This window comes from Pleurodeles waltl, chromosome 11 (assembly GCF_031143425.1).
Source record: "Pleurodeles waltl isolate 20211129_DDA chromosome 11, aPleWal1.hap1.20221129, whole genome shotgun sequence".
NCBI classification, from domain to species: Eukaryota; Metazoa; Chordata; class Amphibia; order Caudata; family Salamandridae; genus Pleurodeles; species Pleurodeles waltl.
Window position 1 is genome coordinate 701,505,187 of NC_090450.1, and position 20,798 is coordinate 701,525,984.

At 45.3% G+C, this 20,798-nt stretch overlaps 1 protein-coding gene across 8 annotated transcripts in view; it reads left to right on the forward strand.

The window, feature by feature from the left end:
- The window catches only part of ZMIZ2 (zinc finger MIZ-type containing 2), a 233,846-nt gene that overhangs the window by 160,368 nt on the left and 52,680 nt on the right, over positions 1-20,798 (forward strand). For all 8 annotated transcript variants that reach the window (XM_069214275.1, XM_069214283.1, XM_069214277.1 and 5 more), the window contains 3 exons: positions 5,865-6,036; positions 16,050-16,191; positions 17,336-17,546. In XM_069214275.1, coding sequence (XP_069070376.1) covers positions 5,865-6,036; positions 16,050-16,191; positions 17,336-17,546 — 525 coding nt within the window. The remainder of the gene's footprint in view (positions 1-5,864; positions 6,037-16,049; positions 16,192-17,335; positions 17,547-20,798) is intronic.

Below are 20,798 nucleotides of genomic sequence, written 5' to 3' on the forward strand. Positions count from 1 at the left end.
TGTCCGAGCACGGAATACAGAAGCAGCTAATCCTGAAGCCATTTCGGGCCTATTTAATCCATTTAAAGCCACTCCCTGCCCCTTCAGCTCACTCTTGCAGCTTTCTGCTTTCTACCCTTGTGAAGCTTTTTCGTTTTTCTCTTCCTCCTTCTCTCAGATACGTGTCTTGCTCGCAGTAATGCTTGAGGCAGAAGACTAAGCGCCGGCCCTCAAAAATAAGTGCCGGTGCTCGGCACCGGAAACAAAAAGCACAAATTAAGCACTGCCCCTGTCCCCGTCCCCTCTCACTAGGCTGCCGTGCTGTAGTGGGGTGGGGTAACTCCGATGCTTTTGGTGGATGGAATTGGGGGGGCTGGCTGGCAGGCAAATATGTCTGGTCCCACGACACAGCTCTGATGAATAAAAGCCATTTAAAAACGTTTGATGTACCTGGACAGACTTTGTTAGCTGTTCATCCGTCCGACTAGTTGTATTCTTTTAAGATTTGGTCCGAGGTGATTGACTATTGGGCCATTGGTCTGTCTTTGCGATGGTGGTGGCCGTGAATAGGGAAGGCGTTGCTTACACCTTTTAAAAAGCAAGCCCAGAGCCACCGGCAGAGGTTTGAATGTTCAGTGGCCGGAGAGCCTGCTGCAGAGAGATTTTTGTGTAACATGTCACAGTCTCAAATTCTAGCCGGGCGGACGTAACCTTTGCTTGCTCTGAAGTTGGTAAAATGAGTGCCATTCAGTTGGGTAACAGCACAATTTATGTAAGATCAATCGGACAGTTCATTCAGCTTGTGACATTTGGCTATGGTTATCACCCATTCTCCCGCCCCCCGAAAACCCAAACTTTTTCTTGGTCTGCTACTTTCCTGATGAGGATGATGTTGGTTGGTGAGCATTGTGGTCTTGCCCATCACACTGGGTGCCACATAAAAACAGAGAACACATTGAAATCAAATGTGTCTTTCTTAAATATTTTCAACTTTTTCTCTTGAAGACCTCTATGCACTTCTTTTTCATCATGTTTGCTTCAAAATTGTTTGCAATATTAGGAATGAAAGTGTTCACCTTTTTTTCTTAGGCCAGACAAATGGTGATGGAATTCTGACATCAGTGGGTGATTGTTGTGTTTGGTGTAGATGTTCCAAGCTGTGTAAAGGTAGTTTTTGGGAAGGAAAGCCCGGCGGCAAATGTGAATGGGACAACCTAAGTTTTAGATTAATTGTTGGAACAGCTGTGAATTTGATGTGCTTCCAGTCTCGATACCAGGATCCCCAGGCCCTATAATACTTGTGCAATATTATCTTACGATCCAGTCATGGACCGCTTGGACCTAATAACATTTCCCATTCAGAAGCGCTGCCCGTGATGGTTATTGAATTCAACAGTGGCGGCCGACTGACGCACCCCGCCGACGGCCCTAGATTCTTAACCCACACTTGGGCCTGTTAGGCTCAAGAAGTGCTTTTGTTACTTTTGCTACTGGCTAAATGGGAACTAATACAGCTCCTTAAAGACATGCGTGATCCTACGTATCCTCACTCATTTTGCTTTGTCCTTCCCCTGCAAGTCCTTTGTTCGGCATCTGTCAAGTTTCAAACCACAGCCCTTGGTTGTTTAAGATCCTCTACACCAGCTCTGATGAATTCTGGTATGGCTCTTGACACTATGGGGGTTATTCCAACTTTGGAGAAAGTGGTAATCCGTCCCAAAAGTGACGGTAAAGTGACGGATATACCACCAGCCGTATTACGAGTCCATTATATCCTATGGAACTCGTAATACGGCTGGTGGTAAATCCGTCACATTTGGGACGGATTACCACCTCCTCCAAAGTTGGAATAACCCCCTATATCTGAATGACAATCTGTGCGAAGCTGGCTCTCTGTATGGTGCACTAAAAAGTACACTGTCCAGAGAGTACAGTAGTTCCCCAATTGGTTTGCAGAGTCAGTTAGGCTTAACAGAGGATAGTGTTTAGCATTTGTTGTACTCACGGAGGAAATAAACGAGATGCACGCTCAAAGAATAAATCCAAGACAATTTAGAAAAATAACACTCGTTTAAATGGGCGAGCGCAAAGCGCTCCGTCCCATGCTGTAATCTCTTTGGGCTTCCAACCTCGCCCTTGTCACATCAGTCACTTTCATTGGTTCGTGGGCTTGCCTTTTAAAATCCGCTTGCTTTCATTTGTGAAAGGCATGCATACGTCATGCCTTTTCTGGTGTTTAGCCCACCTACATAGCACTGGTAAACTACAAAAAACAAACACGGCTCGATGTTTTCAGCATGGTCTCCGGGCTACTTTATCTGTTTATTTTCCACGCAGCGCAATCGCGCTGCATTTTACAAAGCATGATCGCGCTGCGTTTCTTTTTCTTTCTTTTAATTTGTGTGGCAAGAAAAATCCTGTTAGGAGTTTACAATGCTAATACCTCTAACTCGAGCAAATGCGAGACCCTTTGCATTGAAAATGCTTGTTTTATATACTTTAAACTCAAGAACTTCGTTATAACGTAAGTAAGTTTTCAAGCATAAATCATTGTTAGCTTCCAAAATCGTCACAGTGCAATTTCGGAGTTCTTCAGTGTTAACCTATAGGAGGAAAACACTCAGCAAACGAGCACTTATTGACAACTCACGGAACCAATCTTGTAAACATAAGGTAAGTACTGGGCAAGGACAACCACACCAGCAGGTTACTCTGGGTAGCACTGGGGCAGTACGCGTCTGTTGTCCATTGTATTTCAATGTTAATTGGTCTCAGTGGATTTAGGCTTCAGGCTCTGACTGGTGGGGGTCTACTTCAGTTGGGGGCAACCCACAGGTAGGTCACAAGCTTGGGGTACTTGGAGAGTTAAGTGTACCTTTGGTCCTCTTCCCCAAGGCTCAGGGGCGACTGATGCAGCGGTGTCCTTTGGCGTCTGGTTTCCTAGTCCAGTAGCACTTGCGGTTGGGAGGGTCTGAGGCTTCAGGTGTAGTTGGGGAGTTCAGAAGGGGTGAAATCACAGTGGACTCAGCTCTGGACAGCTGGGGGACCTAGCTGGCACCAGCGGTCCACTCCCGCTCAGTGCAGTGGTGTCTTCAGGTGTCTGGTTTTTGCAGTTCCAGAGGCTGCAGAGTCCTTTACTTGGAGTTGGTTGGGGAGCAGGTACCACTGTTAACGGGAGACTTGAGTCTTTTTCAAAGGCATGCAGTCCTCCTGGATTTCTGGAGGTTCGGCTGCAGGACGAGGCGTCTTTGGGTGCAGAATCCATTGAGGAGTGCAGACAGGCCGGTGAGTTTGGTACCGGGTGAGCTGCTTCTTCCTCTCCTCTTATACGGGTTCGTCTCTTGTTTGTTTGTCATCTTTAGGTCGTCAGAATCTGAGTTCTAGGGTTCAGGGGTGCCACCTAAATACTCAATTAGGGGCATTACAGGAAGTACCAGGTAGTAGTCAAAGGGGCTGACCGCTTTTAGGGTGACAACATCTTTTCTATGACCTCTTCAACTGGGAAGAGGGCATAACCTTAACCCTAGTGACCTAATTCCTTCCAAACAAAGATGGAAGAATGTAAATAGTGGTGTCCTCTTCAGCTCGTCCACCTTGGAGAGGGACTGGCATGAAGTGGGTGCACCTCCTAATCCGCCTTATTTTCCCACCTGTTTAGCTGCCAAAAGTGGGGTCAGGACAGGGTAGATGAGTCGGTCATCTCTGCCATCTGGAGAGACATGGGTTGAATTACAAAGACAGTTGGCCTTTTTGGCTTCTTGCCTTGGTTTCTTGCCTTGGAATGTCCATCCCGCCTGGGTAAGTTGCTAACACCCCTACCCAGTGCATGATTTTGTCTCTGGCCCTTTGAGAGCGCTGGCTGTCGCCACGTGGGTTAAAAAACGTGGCTAAGGTTGGTGAACTGGTCCATACCAGTCAACACACTAGTGGCTGGTAGGTTTTCAGGGGGCACCTCTTAAGTGCCCTCTGGGTGCATTTATTAATACATCCCTCACTGTAATCAGTGAGGGATTTATTAATCAAGAGATGTTTGATACCAAACATCCCAGGGTTCAGGGAAGCCATCATGTAGCTGGGAAACTCGTAGTGACCAGTGTCCAGCACATGCATTAAAAATGGCTTCCCTGTTCACTTATTCTGTCTAAGGATCAACAGACATAGCAGGGGCATATCTGCTCATGCATATATGCCCTCACATGTGTCCTGATACACCCTGCCTTAGGGGTGACTTGCACATGCAGTGGTAGGGGACCTGGCACACAGGGGTGTGTAACAGGTTGTGTTTTAAACTTTACCTGCACCAACACATGGAGTCTGTTAAGGCAGCACTGTGTTTGGTGAGGGGTCCCTGGGGGTGCATCCCTTGGGGACCTTACTTGGTACCCTAGGTGCCAGGAGTACCATTTACTAACGACTTACAGAGGGTGCTAAAGAGTGCCAATTGTGGAAAACAACTGTGCGGTTTGGGAAAGATTTCTGGCACTGGGGACTTGGTTAGCAGGGAGGGACCCAGTGCACTTTCAGTCGAAATAACATCAGATACGAGGCAAAAAGTGGGGGACAACCATGCCAAACAGGGTGCTTTCCTACTCAATGATGAATAACCATCCTTAAGGATATATACACACACCAAAAGCCTTTAAAAAGCCCTAAGCCTGTGTCCTTTATAGAGCGAAACAGGTGTTGGAACAATTATTATTTGTGACTGATCCATTGTAAATAGATAATAATTGTATATCACAAGTGTACTTTTTGGAATAAAACTTGACCTTGTACAAATTGTCTCAAATAATGTACTAAAAATCTTAAATGTATGTACACTGACAATTACGTTCTCTGAACAAATCTATTTTTCTCATCTTACCGTCACTAATGAGTTAAATGAACCTGACTTGTTGGGGGGGCGGGGTCTTATTTGATCTTTTTTCTGAAGTTTGGTGTGATATGCCTTTATTCGATCCCTAATGTGATTCTTGGGGCTTCACTCTGTCTTCATCCATACTTTATTTCCTCTTTTAAGTTTTATCATTAATGAAATGTAGCAAATGTTTGTGTGGTGTTCCTGAAGCTGGGTAGCGTTAAGTGTACCATAAGAATTATATTTGCAAAGGTTGGCTGGTGCGATGGGCCTGTGGGCAAAGTCTTGTTGGAGAGCGAGAGGATGCGTTTTTATTTCAGTTTCTTAAATTCAGGAACCGCTCTTCCCAGAATTCTGCCTCAGACGGGTACACATTTGTTGCCCAACAGGTTTATTTTTTTTATCCGAGTTGTTACTGATGTATAAGTACTGCACATTAATTATGATCACTTTTGTTTTGTGACACTATTTACAAAGGTTTCTCCGGTTTTTTTTGTTAATGAAAGAATACAAGATGTTTCTAACTGTTGCTGGGAAGGGTAGTGAATGGTACAATTGCCTACAGCAATTCTGAGTCCAAAAAAGGCGACATTAATTCCTAAATGCTCGGGTAAGAAAAGGGGGTAGTCGGGGTCTGTGATTGAAGAGTTTGCAAGGCTAGCCCACTTACTGACAGACCGTTATGCTGATTTATAACTTAATTAAGCAATGCAAACAAAATTTTTCCACGACATTTAAAAAAGATGGGGTTATGAAAAGGTTTGTCCCGCCGTTGTGCACTTCGATGTGCTTCCTTTCAAGTGGCCCCCTGTGTTTCTTGTGGTGAGACATGTCCCGTTCCACATCCTCTGCAGGGTATGCCTCACTCGATCTAAACACCTCTTCCCAGTGTTAGCCTTACTGTGACAGTCTATATACGGTGCACACCTCACTATCGTGGGGCTCCTGAGTTCTTTCCTCTGTGCCTCTTCTCATCATGCCTAGGTTGTGCTTCATTTTCTTCTTTCTCTCCCCCACACTTCTACAGCCTGGAAGGTCGATGCCGGGCTACCCCAGTTCCCCGCTGCCTGGGAACCCCACGCCACCCATGACACCTGGAAGCAACATCCCACCCTACTTGTCCCCTGGGCAGGATGTGAAGTCTCCATTCCTGCCGGATATCAAACCCAACATCAATACCCTGCACCCTTCGCCCCAAGGTAAGGCCTGCCAGTGCAGTGTTCCATTGTAGCAGACCTGGAGGGGTTTACTGTAGCTCAGTGATGCATATTAGCTTCCTATGGAGTGTTCACTCCCTCTGCAAGGTGGTGTCCAGTGAAGTGCAGGTGCTGAGAGGATGGTATGTTTCCCACCCTTGTTTTGCTGTGGCCGTACTACTATACTTAATCTGTATGAGCCATCCTTTATGAAAAGAGTGCTAGGTTCAGGCAGGGAAGTCTCATTTACACTCCTCTGGGTAGGTCAGCGACTCCTGTTGCCAGTTTGTCCATAGCGCATGCATATCCGTTCTGACTACACTCGGTCTGATGAAGTGTCTTTAGATGCAGCAAATCAGACCTAGGCACTGTCCATCCTTTCGCTGCTGTGTCCTGGCAGCACTCTGAATGGTGCATCGTTGGGTACTTCCCCCATGTGATTACATGGATGCCGCCTGTCTTTTCTTTCCAGCTGCACTCAAACTGATGTGTTCAGTGCTTCCTGCCTGCCACGGGAAGGTTATCTAATAGTCCTGGCTTTTACTGAATTTGATATTAGTACAATGCACAGTGCCTTTTCTGTCATCAGGCCATCTGTCCATCTCGGTGGTGCTCCTTTCAGGTCTTTTCCAGACTGCTCTCCAGACAGAAGCCCCACCGCAGGGTAGTCTCCAGACTGCCAGCTCACATCAGAGGCATGCTTTCACCGAATGTCTGAAGGGATCCGTGTAACCAACCTCCTCACACCACTGCCTGCACCTTTACACTCTGGAATGCAGGCAATACACTTCAACTGTTAGGGAAGCTTTCCTCACCCCCATCTTACACAATACAAACATAGGCATCTATATGCATCCCACTCAGCTTTGTAATTAATACCATGAGCCAGACTTCAGGATGACATCAGGAGACATCTGCTCAAGCATTTGCAGAATCTCAGGTTCGATGGCATCTGTCGCTGTAGATACGCATGTTCTGCAATAGCTCGCCATCTGGTGTTGGGCCGGAGTGTTACAAGTTGTTTTTCTTCGAAGAAGTCTTTCGAGTCACGGGACCGAGTGACTCCTCCTTTTGTCTCCATTGCGCATGGGCGTCGACTCCATCTTCGATTGTTTTTTTTCCGCCATCGGGTTCGGACGTGTTCCTGTCGCTCCGAGTTTCGGAACGGAAAATTAGCTAATTTCGGAAGATTTTCGTCGGTATTGTTGCGTTCGGGATCGGCGTACTTAGATTCCACACCGCATCGAAGAGCTCCGGTGCCCTTCGGGGTAGTTTTTCGATCCTCCGTCGGGGCCCGGTCGGCCCGACCGCGTGCTGAAGAACGCCGATGGAACGGACCCCGTTCCGTTTCTGCCCCAAATGCCACAATAAATACCCCTACACAGACCAACACTTGGTCTGCAACCTGTGCCTGTCACCTGAGCACAGCGAAGACACCTGCGAGGCCTGTCGTGCGTTCCGGTCCCGAAAAACACTCCGAGACCGTCGAGCCAGAAGACTTCAGATGGCGTCCGCACCGACAGCCCAACGAGAGTTCGAGGAACAGGAAGAGGAAGGTACCTTCTCGATCCAAGACTCAGACTCCGAAGGATTCGACGATACACAAACCGTGAGTAAGACGTCGAAATCCACTCAGAAGAACATTTACAAGGCCCAGGGGACGCCACTGCCACCAGGCCCTGGCTCGACCCATAAATTCGGTGACCGACCGTCGGCACCGAAAAAGGCCCAAACAGTGCCGAGATCGTCCGACTCCGGTCGAGACACCGGCACGCAGCCTTCTCGGGACCGAGAAAGTGCTGGAGACAAGCCTCGACACCGAGATGCCGGTGTGGACACGGCTCGACGCCGAGACAGCGGCACCGAAACAGATCGACGCCGAGAGGTTTCGGCCCCGAAAAAGAAAAGAGTCACCTCGGAGCCGAAAAAACACGCAGACAGGGTTTCGATGCCGAAACAAACTGCAAGCGACCCAGCTTCAGGCTCTTATACAGAAGAGCACTCGCTAACCTCCCAAATGCAGAAGCATAGGTTTGAGGAAGAGCTACAAGCAACTGATGTGGACCATACGCAAAAGCGTATCTTCATACAGCAGGGGACAGGAAAAATAAGCACCCTTCCCCCCATTAGGAGAAAGAGAAGGTTGGAGTTCCAGACGGAACAGACACCACAACCAAAAGTGGTGAAAAGAGTTACCCCACCACCCTCTCCTCCGCCCGTGATTAACGTCTCAGCAGCACAAACTCCATCACACTCCCCAGCTCACACCACCATGAGCCAGGGTGACCAAGATCAGGACGCATGGGACCTATACGACGCCCCAGTGTCAGATAACAGTCCGGAGGCATACCCTACAAAGCCATCTCCACCAGAAGACAGCACTGCGTATTCTCAAGTGGTGGCTAGAGCAGCACAATTTCACAACGTAAGCCTCCACTCAGAACAGGTCGAGGATGATTTCTTATTCAACACACTCTCCTCCACCCACAGCTCCTACCAAAGCCTGCCTATGCTCCCTGGTATGCTCCGGCACGCAAAAGACATCTTTAAGGAGCCGGTCAAAAGTAGGGCAATCACACCAAGGGTGGAAAAAAAGTATAAGGCGCCTCCTACAGACCCGGCTTTCATCACTACACAGCTGCCACCAGACTCTGTCGTTGTAGGAGCAGCTAGGAAAAGGGCCAACTCTCACACATCTGGAGATGCACCACCCCCAGATAAAGAAAGCCGCAAGTTCGATGCAGCTGGTAAAAGAGTCGCAGCACAAGCTGCAAACCAGTGGCGCATCGCGAACTCCCAGGCACTACTTGCGCGCTATGACAGAGCCCACTGGGACGAGATGCAACATCTCATCGAACATCTGCCCAAGGACTTACAAAATAGGGCAAAACAAGTGGTTGAGGAGGGACAGACCATCTCCAACAACCAGATACGCTCCTCCATGGACGCTGCAGATACAGCTGCACGGACAATTAATACATCTGTAACTATCAGAAGGCATGCATGGCTCCGAACGTCTGGATTTAAACCAGAAATTCAACAAGCAGTTCTCAATATGCCTTTTAATGAAAAAGAACTGTTCGGTCCAGAAGTGGACACAGCGATTGAGAAACTCAAAAAAGATACGGACACTGCCAAAGCCATGGGCGCACTCTACTCCCCGCAGAGCAGAGGGAATTACAGCACATTCCGTAAAACGCCCTTTCGAGGGGGGTTTCGAGGTCAAAGCACACAAGCCAGCACCTCACAAGCCACACCGTCCAGTTACCAGGGACAGTATAGAGGAGGTTTTCGGGGACAATATAGAGGAGGGCAATTCCCTAGAAATAGAGGAAGATTTCAAAGCCCCAAAGCCCCTACTACTAAACAGTGACTCACAGGTCACTCACCCCCTCCACACAACATCAGTGGGGGGAAGAATAGGTCATTATTACAAAGCATGGGAGGAAATCACTACAGACACTTGGGATCTAGCAATTATCCAACATGGTTATTGCATAGAATTTCTACAATTCCCTCCAAACATACCACCAAAAGCACAAAATTTAACAACACACCATTCCAATCTCCTGGAGATAGAAGTGCAGGCACTATTGCAAAAGAATGCAATCGAATTAGTGCCAAACACACAAATAAACACAGGAGTTTACTCACTGTACTTTCTGATACCAAAGAAGGACAAAACACTGAGACCAATCCTAGACCTCAGAGTAGTGAACACTTTCATCAAATCAGACCACTTCCACATGGTCACACTACAAGAAGTATTGCCATTGCTAAAACTACACGACTACATGGCAACTTTAGACCTCAAGGATGCTTATTTCCATATACCAATACACCCATCGCACAGGAAATACCTAAGGTTTGTATTCAAAGGAATACATTACCAATTCAAGGTACTGCCTTTCGGATTAACAACCGCACCAAGAGTCTTTACCAAATGTCTAGCGGTAGTCGCTGCACACATAAGAAGGCAGCAAATACATGTGTTCCCATATTTGGACGACTGGCTAATCAAGGCCCATTCGTTCATACAGTGCTCAAATCACACAAATCAGATCATACAAACCCTCTTCAAACTCGGGTTCACCGTCAACTTTACAAAATCCAACATTCTGCCGCGCAAGGTACAACAATACCTAGGAGCCATAATAGACACATCAAAGGGAGTAGCCACTCCAAGTCCACAAAGAATTCTAAATTTCAACACCATCATACAATGCATGTATCCAACACAAAAGATACAGGCAAAGATGGTATTACAACTCCTAGGCATGATGTCATCATGCATAGCCATTGTCCCAAACGCAAGACTGCACATGAGGCCCTTACAACAATGCCTAGCATCACAGTGGTCTCAAGCACAGGGTCACCTTCTAGATCTGGTGTTAATAGACCGCCAAACTTACCTCTCGCTTCTGTGGTGGAACAACATAAATTTAAACAAGGGGCGGCCTTTCCAAGACCCAGTGCCACAATACGTAATAACAGATGCTTCCATGACAGGGTGGGGAGCACACCTCGATCAACACAGCATACAAGGACAATGGAACGTACATCAAACAAAACTGCATATCAATCACCTAGAACTTCTAGCAGTTTTTCAAGCACTAAAAGCTTTCCAACCAATAATAGTTCACAAATACATTCTCGTCAAAACAGACAACATGACAACAATGTATTATCTAAACAAGCAGGGGGGGACGCACTCCACGCAGTTAAGCCTGCTAGCACAAAAAATTTGGCATTGGGCAATTCACAACCAAATTCGCCTAATTGCACAGTTTATACCAGGGATCCAAAATCAACTCGCAGACAATCTCTCTCGAGATCACCAACAGGTCCACGAATGGGAAATTCACCCCCAAATTCTGAACACTTATTTCAAACTCTGGGGAACACCTCAGATAGACTTGTTTGCGACAAGGGAGAACGCAAAATGCCAAAACTTCGCATCCAGATACCCACACAAACAATCCCAAGGCAATGCCCTATGGATGAACTGGTCAGGGATATTTGCTTTCGCTTTTCCTCCTCTCCCTCTCCTTCCTTACCTGGTAAACAAACTCAGTCAAAGCAAACTCAAACTCATATTGATAGCACCAACTTGGGCAAGGCAACCCTGGTACACAACGCTGCTAGACCTATCAGTGGTACCCTGCATCAAATTGCCCAACAGGCCAGATCTGTTGACACAGCACAACCAAAAGATCAGACACCCAGATCCAGCATCGCTGAATCTAGCAATCTGGCTCCTGAAATCCTAGAATTCGGGCACTTACAACTTACCCAAGAATGTATGGAAGTCATAAAACAAGCCAGAAGGCCATCCACCAGGCACTGCTATGCAAGTAAATGGAAGAGGTTTGTTTGCTACTGCCATATTAATCAAATACAACCATTACACACAACTCCAGAACATGTAGTGGGTTACTTGCGTCACTTACAAAAATCTAACCTAGCTTTCTCTTCCATTAAGATTCACCTTGCAGCAATATCTGCATACCTGCAGACTACCTATTCAACTTCCCTATATAAGATACCAGTCATTAAAGCATTCATGGAGGGCCTTAGGAGAATTATACCACCAAGAACACTACCTGTTCCTTCATGGAACCTAAATGTTGTCCTAACTAGACTTATGGGTCCACCTTTTGAACCCATGCACTCCTGCGACATACAGTTCCTAACCTGGAAGGTGGCATTTCTCATCGCCATTACTTCCCTAAGAAGAGTAAGCGAGATTCAGGCGTTTACAATACAGGAACCTTTTATACAACTACACAAAAATAAAGTCGTCCTAAGGACCAATCCTAAATTTTTGCCAAAGGTTATTTCACCGTTCCATCTAAATCAAACAGTGGAACTTCCAGTGTTCTTTCCACAGCCAGATACCGTAGCTGAAAGGGCACTACATACATTAGATGTCAAAAGAGCATTGATGTATTACATTGACAGAACAAAAAACATCAGAAAGACTAAACAACTCTTTATTGCATTTCAAAAACCTCACGCAGGAAACCCAATTTCAAAACAAGGTATAGCCAGATGGATAGTTAAATGCATCCAAATCTGCTACCTTAAAGCTAAACGACAGCTGCCCATTACACCAAGGGCACACTCAACCAGAAAGAAAGGTGCTACCATGGCCTTTCTAGGAAACATCCCAATGCAAGAAATATGTAAGGCAGCCACATGGTCTACGCCTCACACATTCACCAAGCACTACTGTGTAGACGTGTTATCCGCACAACAAGCCACAGTAGGTCAAGCCGTATTAAGGACATTATTTCAGACTACTTCCACTCCTACAGGCTGATCCACCGCTTTTGGGGAAATAACTGCTTACTAGTCTATGCAGAACATGCGTATCTACAGCGACAGATGCCATCGAACTGAAAATGTCACTTACCCAGTGTACATCTGTTCGTGGCATCAGTCGCAGTAGATTCGCATGTGCCCACCCGCCTCCCCGGGAGCCTGTAGCAGTTTGGAAGTTACCTTCAATTATTTATATATGTATCATCTCAACCTTAAATAGGTGCATACTTAGTCACTCCATTGCATGGGCACTATTACTACCATTCAACTCCTACCTCACCCTCTGCGGGGAAAAACAATCGAAGATGGAGTCGACGCCCATGCGCAATGGAGACAAAAGGAGGAGTCACTCGGTCCCGTGACTCGAAAGACTTCTTCGAAGAAAAACAACTTGTAACACTCCGGCCCAACACCAGATGGCGAGCTATTGCAGAACATGCGAATCTACTGCGACTGATGCCACGAACAGATGTACACTGGGTAAGTGACATTTTCATTTCAGTGTGTACATTAGTTAAGGTTACTGCTTCCATAAAGTGCAGGCTGAGGCACTTGATATTTCTTGACAAATGTGTCTGTTACTTTTCATTTCCAGGCTAGAGCTGATCACCTGGCTTTGCTGGAGCAGTAGTGTAGCAGTAGCCTAACAGGGGACCGACTGCTTGCCTGCTTGTAGTGCATATAAAAATACCTAATTTAACAGTTTTCACAAGCAAATAATGTTTCTTTGAACATTGCAACCTCAGATTGCACGTGATCTCAAAAATATTCTCTTTATTCCTAAAATCTGCATGAAAATATGACCTTGATTTTAAACTTCTGATTGTTGTCTCCTTTTTTCTTTTAAATGTCCCTTTCCTTCACTTGAAGTCTCTGCTTGTCTAAACTCTGTGCAGAATCTGCTGCCACATGCATGTTTACCTAAACGCTATTATTGTATTTCCGCAAACCTCCCACAACTCTTTTTACAAGCTCACAGCCTCTCCTCCTTTGAAGGTCCTACCCCTGCTACCTAAGAATACGTAACCTCCTCTAGTTCATCAATTAATCCCACCAACCATGTGCATGTGTTATGTACACCTCCCACCCAACCGATGATCACCAATAACTCCTTTTCATTTAATACACTATTAAAAAAAAAAATTTAGAGTGATTACATTGACTGGTTCCCTTCAGCACACAAGATTAATCCCAGTAGCCAACAATTACCAATAATACTGGACGAACCACTAATCTTTCGTTCCGGAGCAGCGTGTTGCCTGGCATAAAACACTTCATTGCCTCACGAGGGTTAGCAAACACTGTATAAAAACAATTTCAATTATAATTTCAAATGACTGAACCTTAGATGTATTTTCACTCTGGCCATGGTGGTATCTTAAGCTTTCTGTGAATCGAAAGCAAGATCTCTATCTTTCCCAAGCGACTGCATCTCCAATCGGATTGCACTCTCGATGGTGTGTCGTCTGCATCGTCAATTACATACACGTTGTCTGTTTGTCGTGAATAGTAGCAGCTGTAGCTTGACTACGGTCGTGCTAGTACAAGGTACAATGCCCTCTCTCCGAACGTAGGCAGGTAATCTGGCCGCAGACCTGCTCTGTGTTCAGACGCTGAAGCTTAGCTGCTAAGCTTCCATCTGTAGGGCAGCTAGCTAAAAGAAAATGAGAAAGACTTATAAAGGAGACAACCATGTAGTTCCATCATACGGTCGTTCAACACAGAAAACACTGTTATACGATTTACTGTCTTTTAATCACCTAAGTAATTAAAACTGCCATTCTTCAATGGCCCAAACGTATGACGTTGTGCACACGGTGCCAGTTATGATTTGTGAAAGCACTCACTGGAGTGTATACATTTGAACAATTTTAGTTCATGGACAAATTGTCTATTTTTTATAACCCAAAAACATTTCGTTGTTTAAAAATTAAATTGGGTAATTTTCAAGTTTAGCGCATCACCAAATCTTTTTCCAACAGACATATATCTCTTACACTACAGTCCTACACTTTTGTTTTTACGAGAGCTGTGTCCATTTATTTCTTTGTTTTACATTACACATATTAAGAAGGAACATTCTAAGAATAATATTATGATCAATCTCAAATCTGCAGGGGTACCATGCAGTCTCTGGTGACCTTTGTCGGAAAAAATACGATTGGCAAGGAGAGAAATGCTGCAAACTGAAAAGTTACTGGCCGGTAACACTAGCTGGTTCTGCAACGTGGCGTCTTCCATAAATTCACAGGCCACCTGCTATGAGCCCCTTTCTTTGGGTCCTAGGACAGTGGGGCAATATTCTGTTGGTGCGTCAGTTCACCACTGGTGTCCAGGCCTATAAGAAGTGGTAACTGCTTTGTTTGTGGTTGGTTGTTGGATTGCTGCTGCGCTGAGCATGACCATATGAATAAATATACCACTTTTAGATAACACTTGGCCCAGATTGTTGTAGAGTGACTGGGTGCTAGCAGTAGATGCTCTTGCAGAGAAGTCCTCCAGGGAGACTTTATTGAAGAACCTGTTTCCCAGAACCGGCCTGCTGTGTTTAAGGCTTTCAGATGATGGTATCATTCAATTAAGCTACAGGCACGACCAGTGGAAAGGGACCAGAGGTGGCCAACTGTGACTTTAAAGGTGTGGTCTTTGGAACGAATACTCCGGCAGAATGAATGCTCATCACACTGCAAGCTGTGGAATGTGTCTCAGTTACTTCTAGTAGGTTGTGGGCATCTTGGCTGCCAGGTGCTGGTGGTTTCTCTACCCCTTACTCCGTTTCAATGCACTGTTCGCTATCTAGCCTCTGATATGGCAGGTGAGTTTCTTTGTCTTCTGAGTCGAGGTTCATCAGGCATGTTTCGTAGTCTGAGCCCGGTCCTTGCCTGGAATCTCAAATCAGCAAGGCTCCAACACTAACCAACATCTGCTTTGGACTGTTGCACAGTCCCCTCGAAATCCATATAAATGACAATGTAGAAGCGTGAGAAGATTATTATTATTTTTTATTTTATTTCCTACTGTAAAACCTTTATTCGTGGAAATTGTAGCTGTAGATGCACATGCTCTGCATATTCCTGCCGCCTAGTGTTGGGCTTGGACATGTGCAGCCTGTTTCTCTTCAAAGAAGTCTTTCGAGTCATGAAATAAAGCTTGAGAATCTAGAATAGTCTCAAGCTACAACCTAATTGTTATTTGTAAGTAACTTGTTTTTTTCTGCACAATCCAATTTGCCTTGCTCTCAGGGCACCTTTCTTTCTTCACACTGTACTCTCGTCCTATTGTCGTGAGAAAGTGCAGAGATTTTAAATAAGGACTATAGGGATGTTGCCACCTCTGTCAGGGTGTAGATAAAAAGGCCAAACTCCCCGAAGAAGCTTTCTGCTGCCACCAATAGTCAGTTCCTTGGAGAAGTGTTATCGGACTCAGTGTACACCTTTGAAGTTTATTTAAGTTAAAGGTCTCTTCCACAAGACCCACCGCGTGAAAATATTGCAAAGCACGTGGATTACAGAACATTCTTGGTCTTTAGTGTTATGTGTATAAATATCCCCTTCTGGCTAATCTGTGGAGTCTGTAGGTGGCCGGGGTGTGCCTGCGTGGTGCTAAAGTGTGGTGTCTGTGGTTTGGCCATGTTGCCTGTGCAGAATTAAGAGGCTGGTTTTCACACTTTTGACTGCCATTTGTGTTTGCAGCAAACCCATGTGAAGAACTGCGCTTGACATTTCCTGTCCGAGATGGGGTGGTTCTGGAACCGTTTCGCCTACAGCACAACCTTGCCGTCAGCAACCACGTCTTCCAGCTCCGGGACTCAGTCTACAAAACCCTGATGTTGCGGTAAGGCAACTGGTAGTTGATAATTTTGCCACCGTATCATGCAGTGACTGTTGTGGACCCCATGCAACTGCCATCTCTTTCGGCAGCTATGAGATCAGACTAATGGCAGACTGTGCTATACAGATACCAGCAACCTAACGTAAAAAATGCAACTGCAGGTTTAAAGGGGTAATGGATGGCGCCACCCAACTCAATCTGCTTCTCTTGCTCCAATCAACGGGAGTACCTTGAAGATAGTCCACTGAAGGGTTGAAAAATGTAGGTGGATTGGGATGAAATTAGCATGTTGCCATGCTGGTTGCCACATACGCTTAAAAAAAAAAAAAGCGAGTGGGTAATTCAGAGCATATGACTGGCAAGATGGGGTATTCATAGCAAAAAACAACATGTGGCATTTGTTTGTGAACTTCCCGGGTGAAATCATGTAGTGCTTGCGTCACCCTGCTAACCCACTGGAAATGTTGGCCCATCTGGTGGGATGGGGGATGGCTTTGACCAGACTGCTTGATTTACTTATGCTTAGGTCATGACAAACTCCTTACCTATGGAAATTTCCAAATGGGTAGTGTTTTTTAAAGCAGTGGTTCCCAACCTGTGTTCCGGGGACCCCTGGGGGTCCACGAAGCCTTCTCAGGGGGACCGCGAGAGCCTAGAAAATGAAAAAAATATTAGCAAATATTGACAAATTAGGTCCACAGCTTCCAGTAATGACTCAGGCAGGGGTCCCCAGATTCCCATGATGATTCAGTGGGGGTCCCTGGGTTCCATTAATGTTAAAGTGGGGGTCCACAGAAAGCAAAAGGTTGGGAACCACTGTTTTAAAGGACCGGTAGGACTTTTAAAAATTTGTGTCAACATCTCTCCTTGACTCATATGTTCCCGGTTGGATTAATATTATTTCTGTAGGTAATGACCAGAATCTGGTCTCTTGATTTCTTGCAGGAGTTACTGATTTTGTGGTCTCTCTGCCCTTTGTCATGAAGGCGTGGGATGTCTGTGTTGCCTCGCCAAAGAGTGCCCCGTCTCATGTGTTTAAAGCATGCATTCTGTCCTTGTTGGTCAGACTCCCATATTTTGTTTGACCTCATTCAAATAGATGGCGTTCTGCTTAATCATCCCTATCTCTTTTCTTTCTTTCTCTTAGACCGGACCTGGAGCTTCAGTTTAAATGTTATCACCACGAGGACCGGCAAATGAATACCAATTGGCCAGCATCTGTGCAAGTCAGCGTCAATGCCACCCCTCTAACCATAGAGCGTGGTGACAACAAGACGTCACACAAGCCATTGTATCTGAAGCAAGTCTGCCAGCCTGGCAGGAACACCATTCAAATAACTGTCACGGCCTGCTGCTGCGTAAGTCTTAAGAGCTCTCCTTCAAGAAGTCATTGTTACAGTGTGTGATGGAAAGGAATTGCATGCAGAGCTGTGAGGAGTTTATGGGTAGAGGCAGTGAAAATTCGGTGGTGTGCTGCATCACAAGAAAATGGGGCTGTTTCTTGGCCCAAGTACTAGACTGAGAAATTGTGAAGCACAAGATTGAGGAGCATTGACAGAACTGAGTTGATGGAAGGTTTACTGGCCACTGACAGTATGCAGCATGTTTAGCTGTAGATCTTCTGCTTTGCACACTCCTGCCAATTAGTTTTGGGCACAGATGTTGCAAGAGTTTTTTTTCTTCGAAGTAAAAAGTTTTGGTTTTAAGGTGACGTGTGATTCCCTGCCTGAAACACTCAGTGCCCCAGGACAAAGACTAAACCTGGTCATTGATGTTTTGAGGTACCCTGGGACCCAGAGCTCATCTGGCTGAATCTTTTTTTGCCACCGTGGAGAACTCGCAGTACTGATAGTGTTGTGCTCTGGAGTTATGGCCACAAATGTCCTTGGGGAAAACATTCTGTCTGCAGTGGAACATAAGATTTCAATATGTTTCCACCGTTGTTTCTCTTGCCTTATATTTCGAGGAAGGTTGGTTCAGACTGGCCTATGTCATTTTGATAACTCCAGATTGTTTCCAGACCTGTGGATCCTGAGCAGTTGCCATCCAATCGGTCTGCCTCTCTTGGGGGACCTCCTGTCTCAGAAATGGGGGACCGGTCTGCATCCAAATCTCCACAATCTACACCTCTGTGTGTGGAGATCGAGTGTTGACAACTGAGCAGTTCGGCAGCATAAATATTTCTAGATTTGATGCTGTGCATTATTCTGCCATCTATCAGTTTGGTCTGGAATAGTCTATGTTTCTACTTCTCCTGTTGACCCAGGGGTGTGGAATTTAATAAAATATCTACTTGTCCTGTAAAAAAAATCTACTTGTCACTTTGGTGCCATGTAGTGCGGCAACAAATTATGGCAATGCTCTCATTATGTAAGAGCTCTAATAATAGCATCTCTGATCATGCTAAGGCTAATTCTATAGTAGAGCTTGAATATTTGCAATTTCAATCACTACTATAGCAATTTACTTATTTTGCAACCTTTCCGCAGATCTACGTACAGGGGCTAAAGATAGCAGTAAGCAATAGTTCCAGGGCTGGAATGCCTTTGAGCCTGCAAACCTACTAACTTGCATGTTTTAAGGATGTTCACTAGCTCTTCTCTAAACTTTTCTATAAACTGAGAAAGGTTGGAAATTTACTTCTGACAATGGCAAAAGTAGAAGTTCTTCCAGGGTTGCGGAAAAAAGTGGTTGGAGTCAATAGATTTTCGCATGAGCAAATATACACCGGCAAATATTTTCTAGGAGTACAATTTCCTGGTCTACTTTAAGTTCTTGTGAATTCATGAAAGCCTCAAATTAAAAGACATATAGCATGGGTGCCATTTTGTGACTTTTTAAGGATTTGAGTCCCTAATTAGGTCTTGTGTTAACCAAGACATTTAGTTTTTATAAAAATTCTATTTCTCCCTCTATAAATTGGCTGGCTTTACTGTGAGTGATCGCATTCTGCTGTTCTGCAAGGAGCATATTGGCACACAAAGTAGTTTTTTGCAGTGCAAGGAACTACTGTGGCAATCAGTGGCATAACGAAACTGAAGGGGGCCCCCTATGCAAAGAACGTGGAGGGGCTCCCCTCTCCAGATGCCCTCAGGGCAGGTGCTGTGCTGAAGGGGGGTGGGGGGGGCTTTGAGGGGTCTCTGCACTGCAGTGGCTGTGGGGCCTTTGTCACACCACTGGTGTCAGTGTGTGCTTTTTGAGACCAAAAACGGTATTTTGCTTTTTGCTAGTGTTCTTTACAATGGTGAGGGCCTGCTGGCAGCTCCCACAACATAAAGTGTTACAATAGTCATGTGAAAACAAGGCATACATTGAGGAAACCAAAAGATTCTCAACAAATGTTGGATCATTTGGTTTTGCCAGTGATTGTTTATTTTAATGCTTCCCATAATCTTGTTGAAAATGGTTACACTGATTTTTCCATTAGGAATATTTTTTGGCATTACTAGCATGCATCAACACATTTCACTAAATGATGCTTCAAAGAAATAGCACCTAATTTCATAGTAGTGGCAAAAAAAATCCTACTTGCTTTTTTTTTTTTTTTTTCCTGAACGATTTATTTTGAAAGCAAAGAATCATCACTATTACTTACAAGCTTCTGCAAATATTTGCATCTAATCAGAGAGCATTCTGTGAGCATTATACTTGGCCTCAAACTGTTAAACATTTCAAATGTGTGTATACTTTGTTTCTTTTTTTTTAACCGGAACCAGTCAGGTGTGCAGTGTAACCTTAAAACGTTTATTAATAGGGTGAGTGCTGTAAATAAAGGCTTTTCAGTAATGAACCATAAATACAAGTTTGAGCACCGTTAACATATGGACACACATTAGCTCAACTACAGACAGCCCCTTCTCTATAAACTGGCAGCCAAAGGGTTTGTGCTGCAGGGGGTTGGGCCTACTTGTCCCAAGGACAAAGTAAACATGAAAACTTGTTTCCCTTGACCCTGTCCCGGACGTCAGGCAGAAAGAATTCCACATCCCTGTGACCATTCAGTATGTGTCCATCCTAACGTGATGTCAGAACAATGCTCTGGATGTTTCACAGCATGGTTGTCATCATCAGACTCTTTTCTTCTATTAGGTCTGAAAGAGAGCTCCTGGGCGAGCACAAGAAAGTAGCTGGACTTTAAGACTAAAACACTTTTTTTTCGCATCACCAAGGGCGCTTGAGGAAAGTTTCAGCCGTCCACAGAAACTTTCAGTTTTGCAGCATGAATTCTTTCCTGGATTCACATGCTGTGCATTATTCTGCCATCTAGTGGTTGGGTCCAGAAATGAGGAGGAGCTCTGAAGTTTTTACAAACAACGAAAATCATCAAAAGACAGATGAAGGAGAGCGATAGAGGAAAGGAACCTCCCCCTCCGGATTTCTCACGCGGGCAGCGAATGAAGCAAGGTAGGGGTCATGGAAAACACCCACTTTAAGTTTTGCCCGAATTGCTACCACAAATTTGCACAGCGTGACCCGCACGAAGTCTGTAACCTTTGCCTGCCGAGGGGCCATGGGGAAGAGTACTATGAAGCCTGACCCATGTTTGTACTGAAGGCTTGCCGAAAACGGAAAGAACAGCATTACGCAGAAATGTTCAGCCAAAACCACAA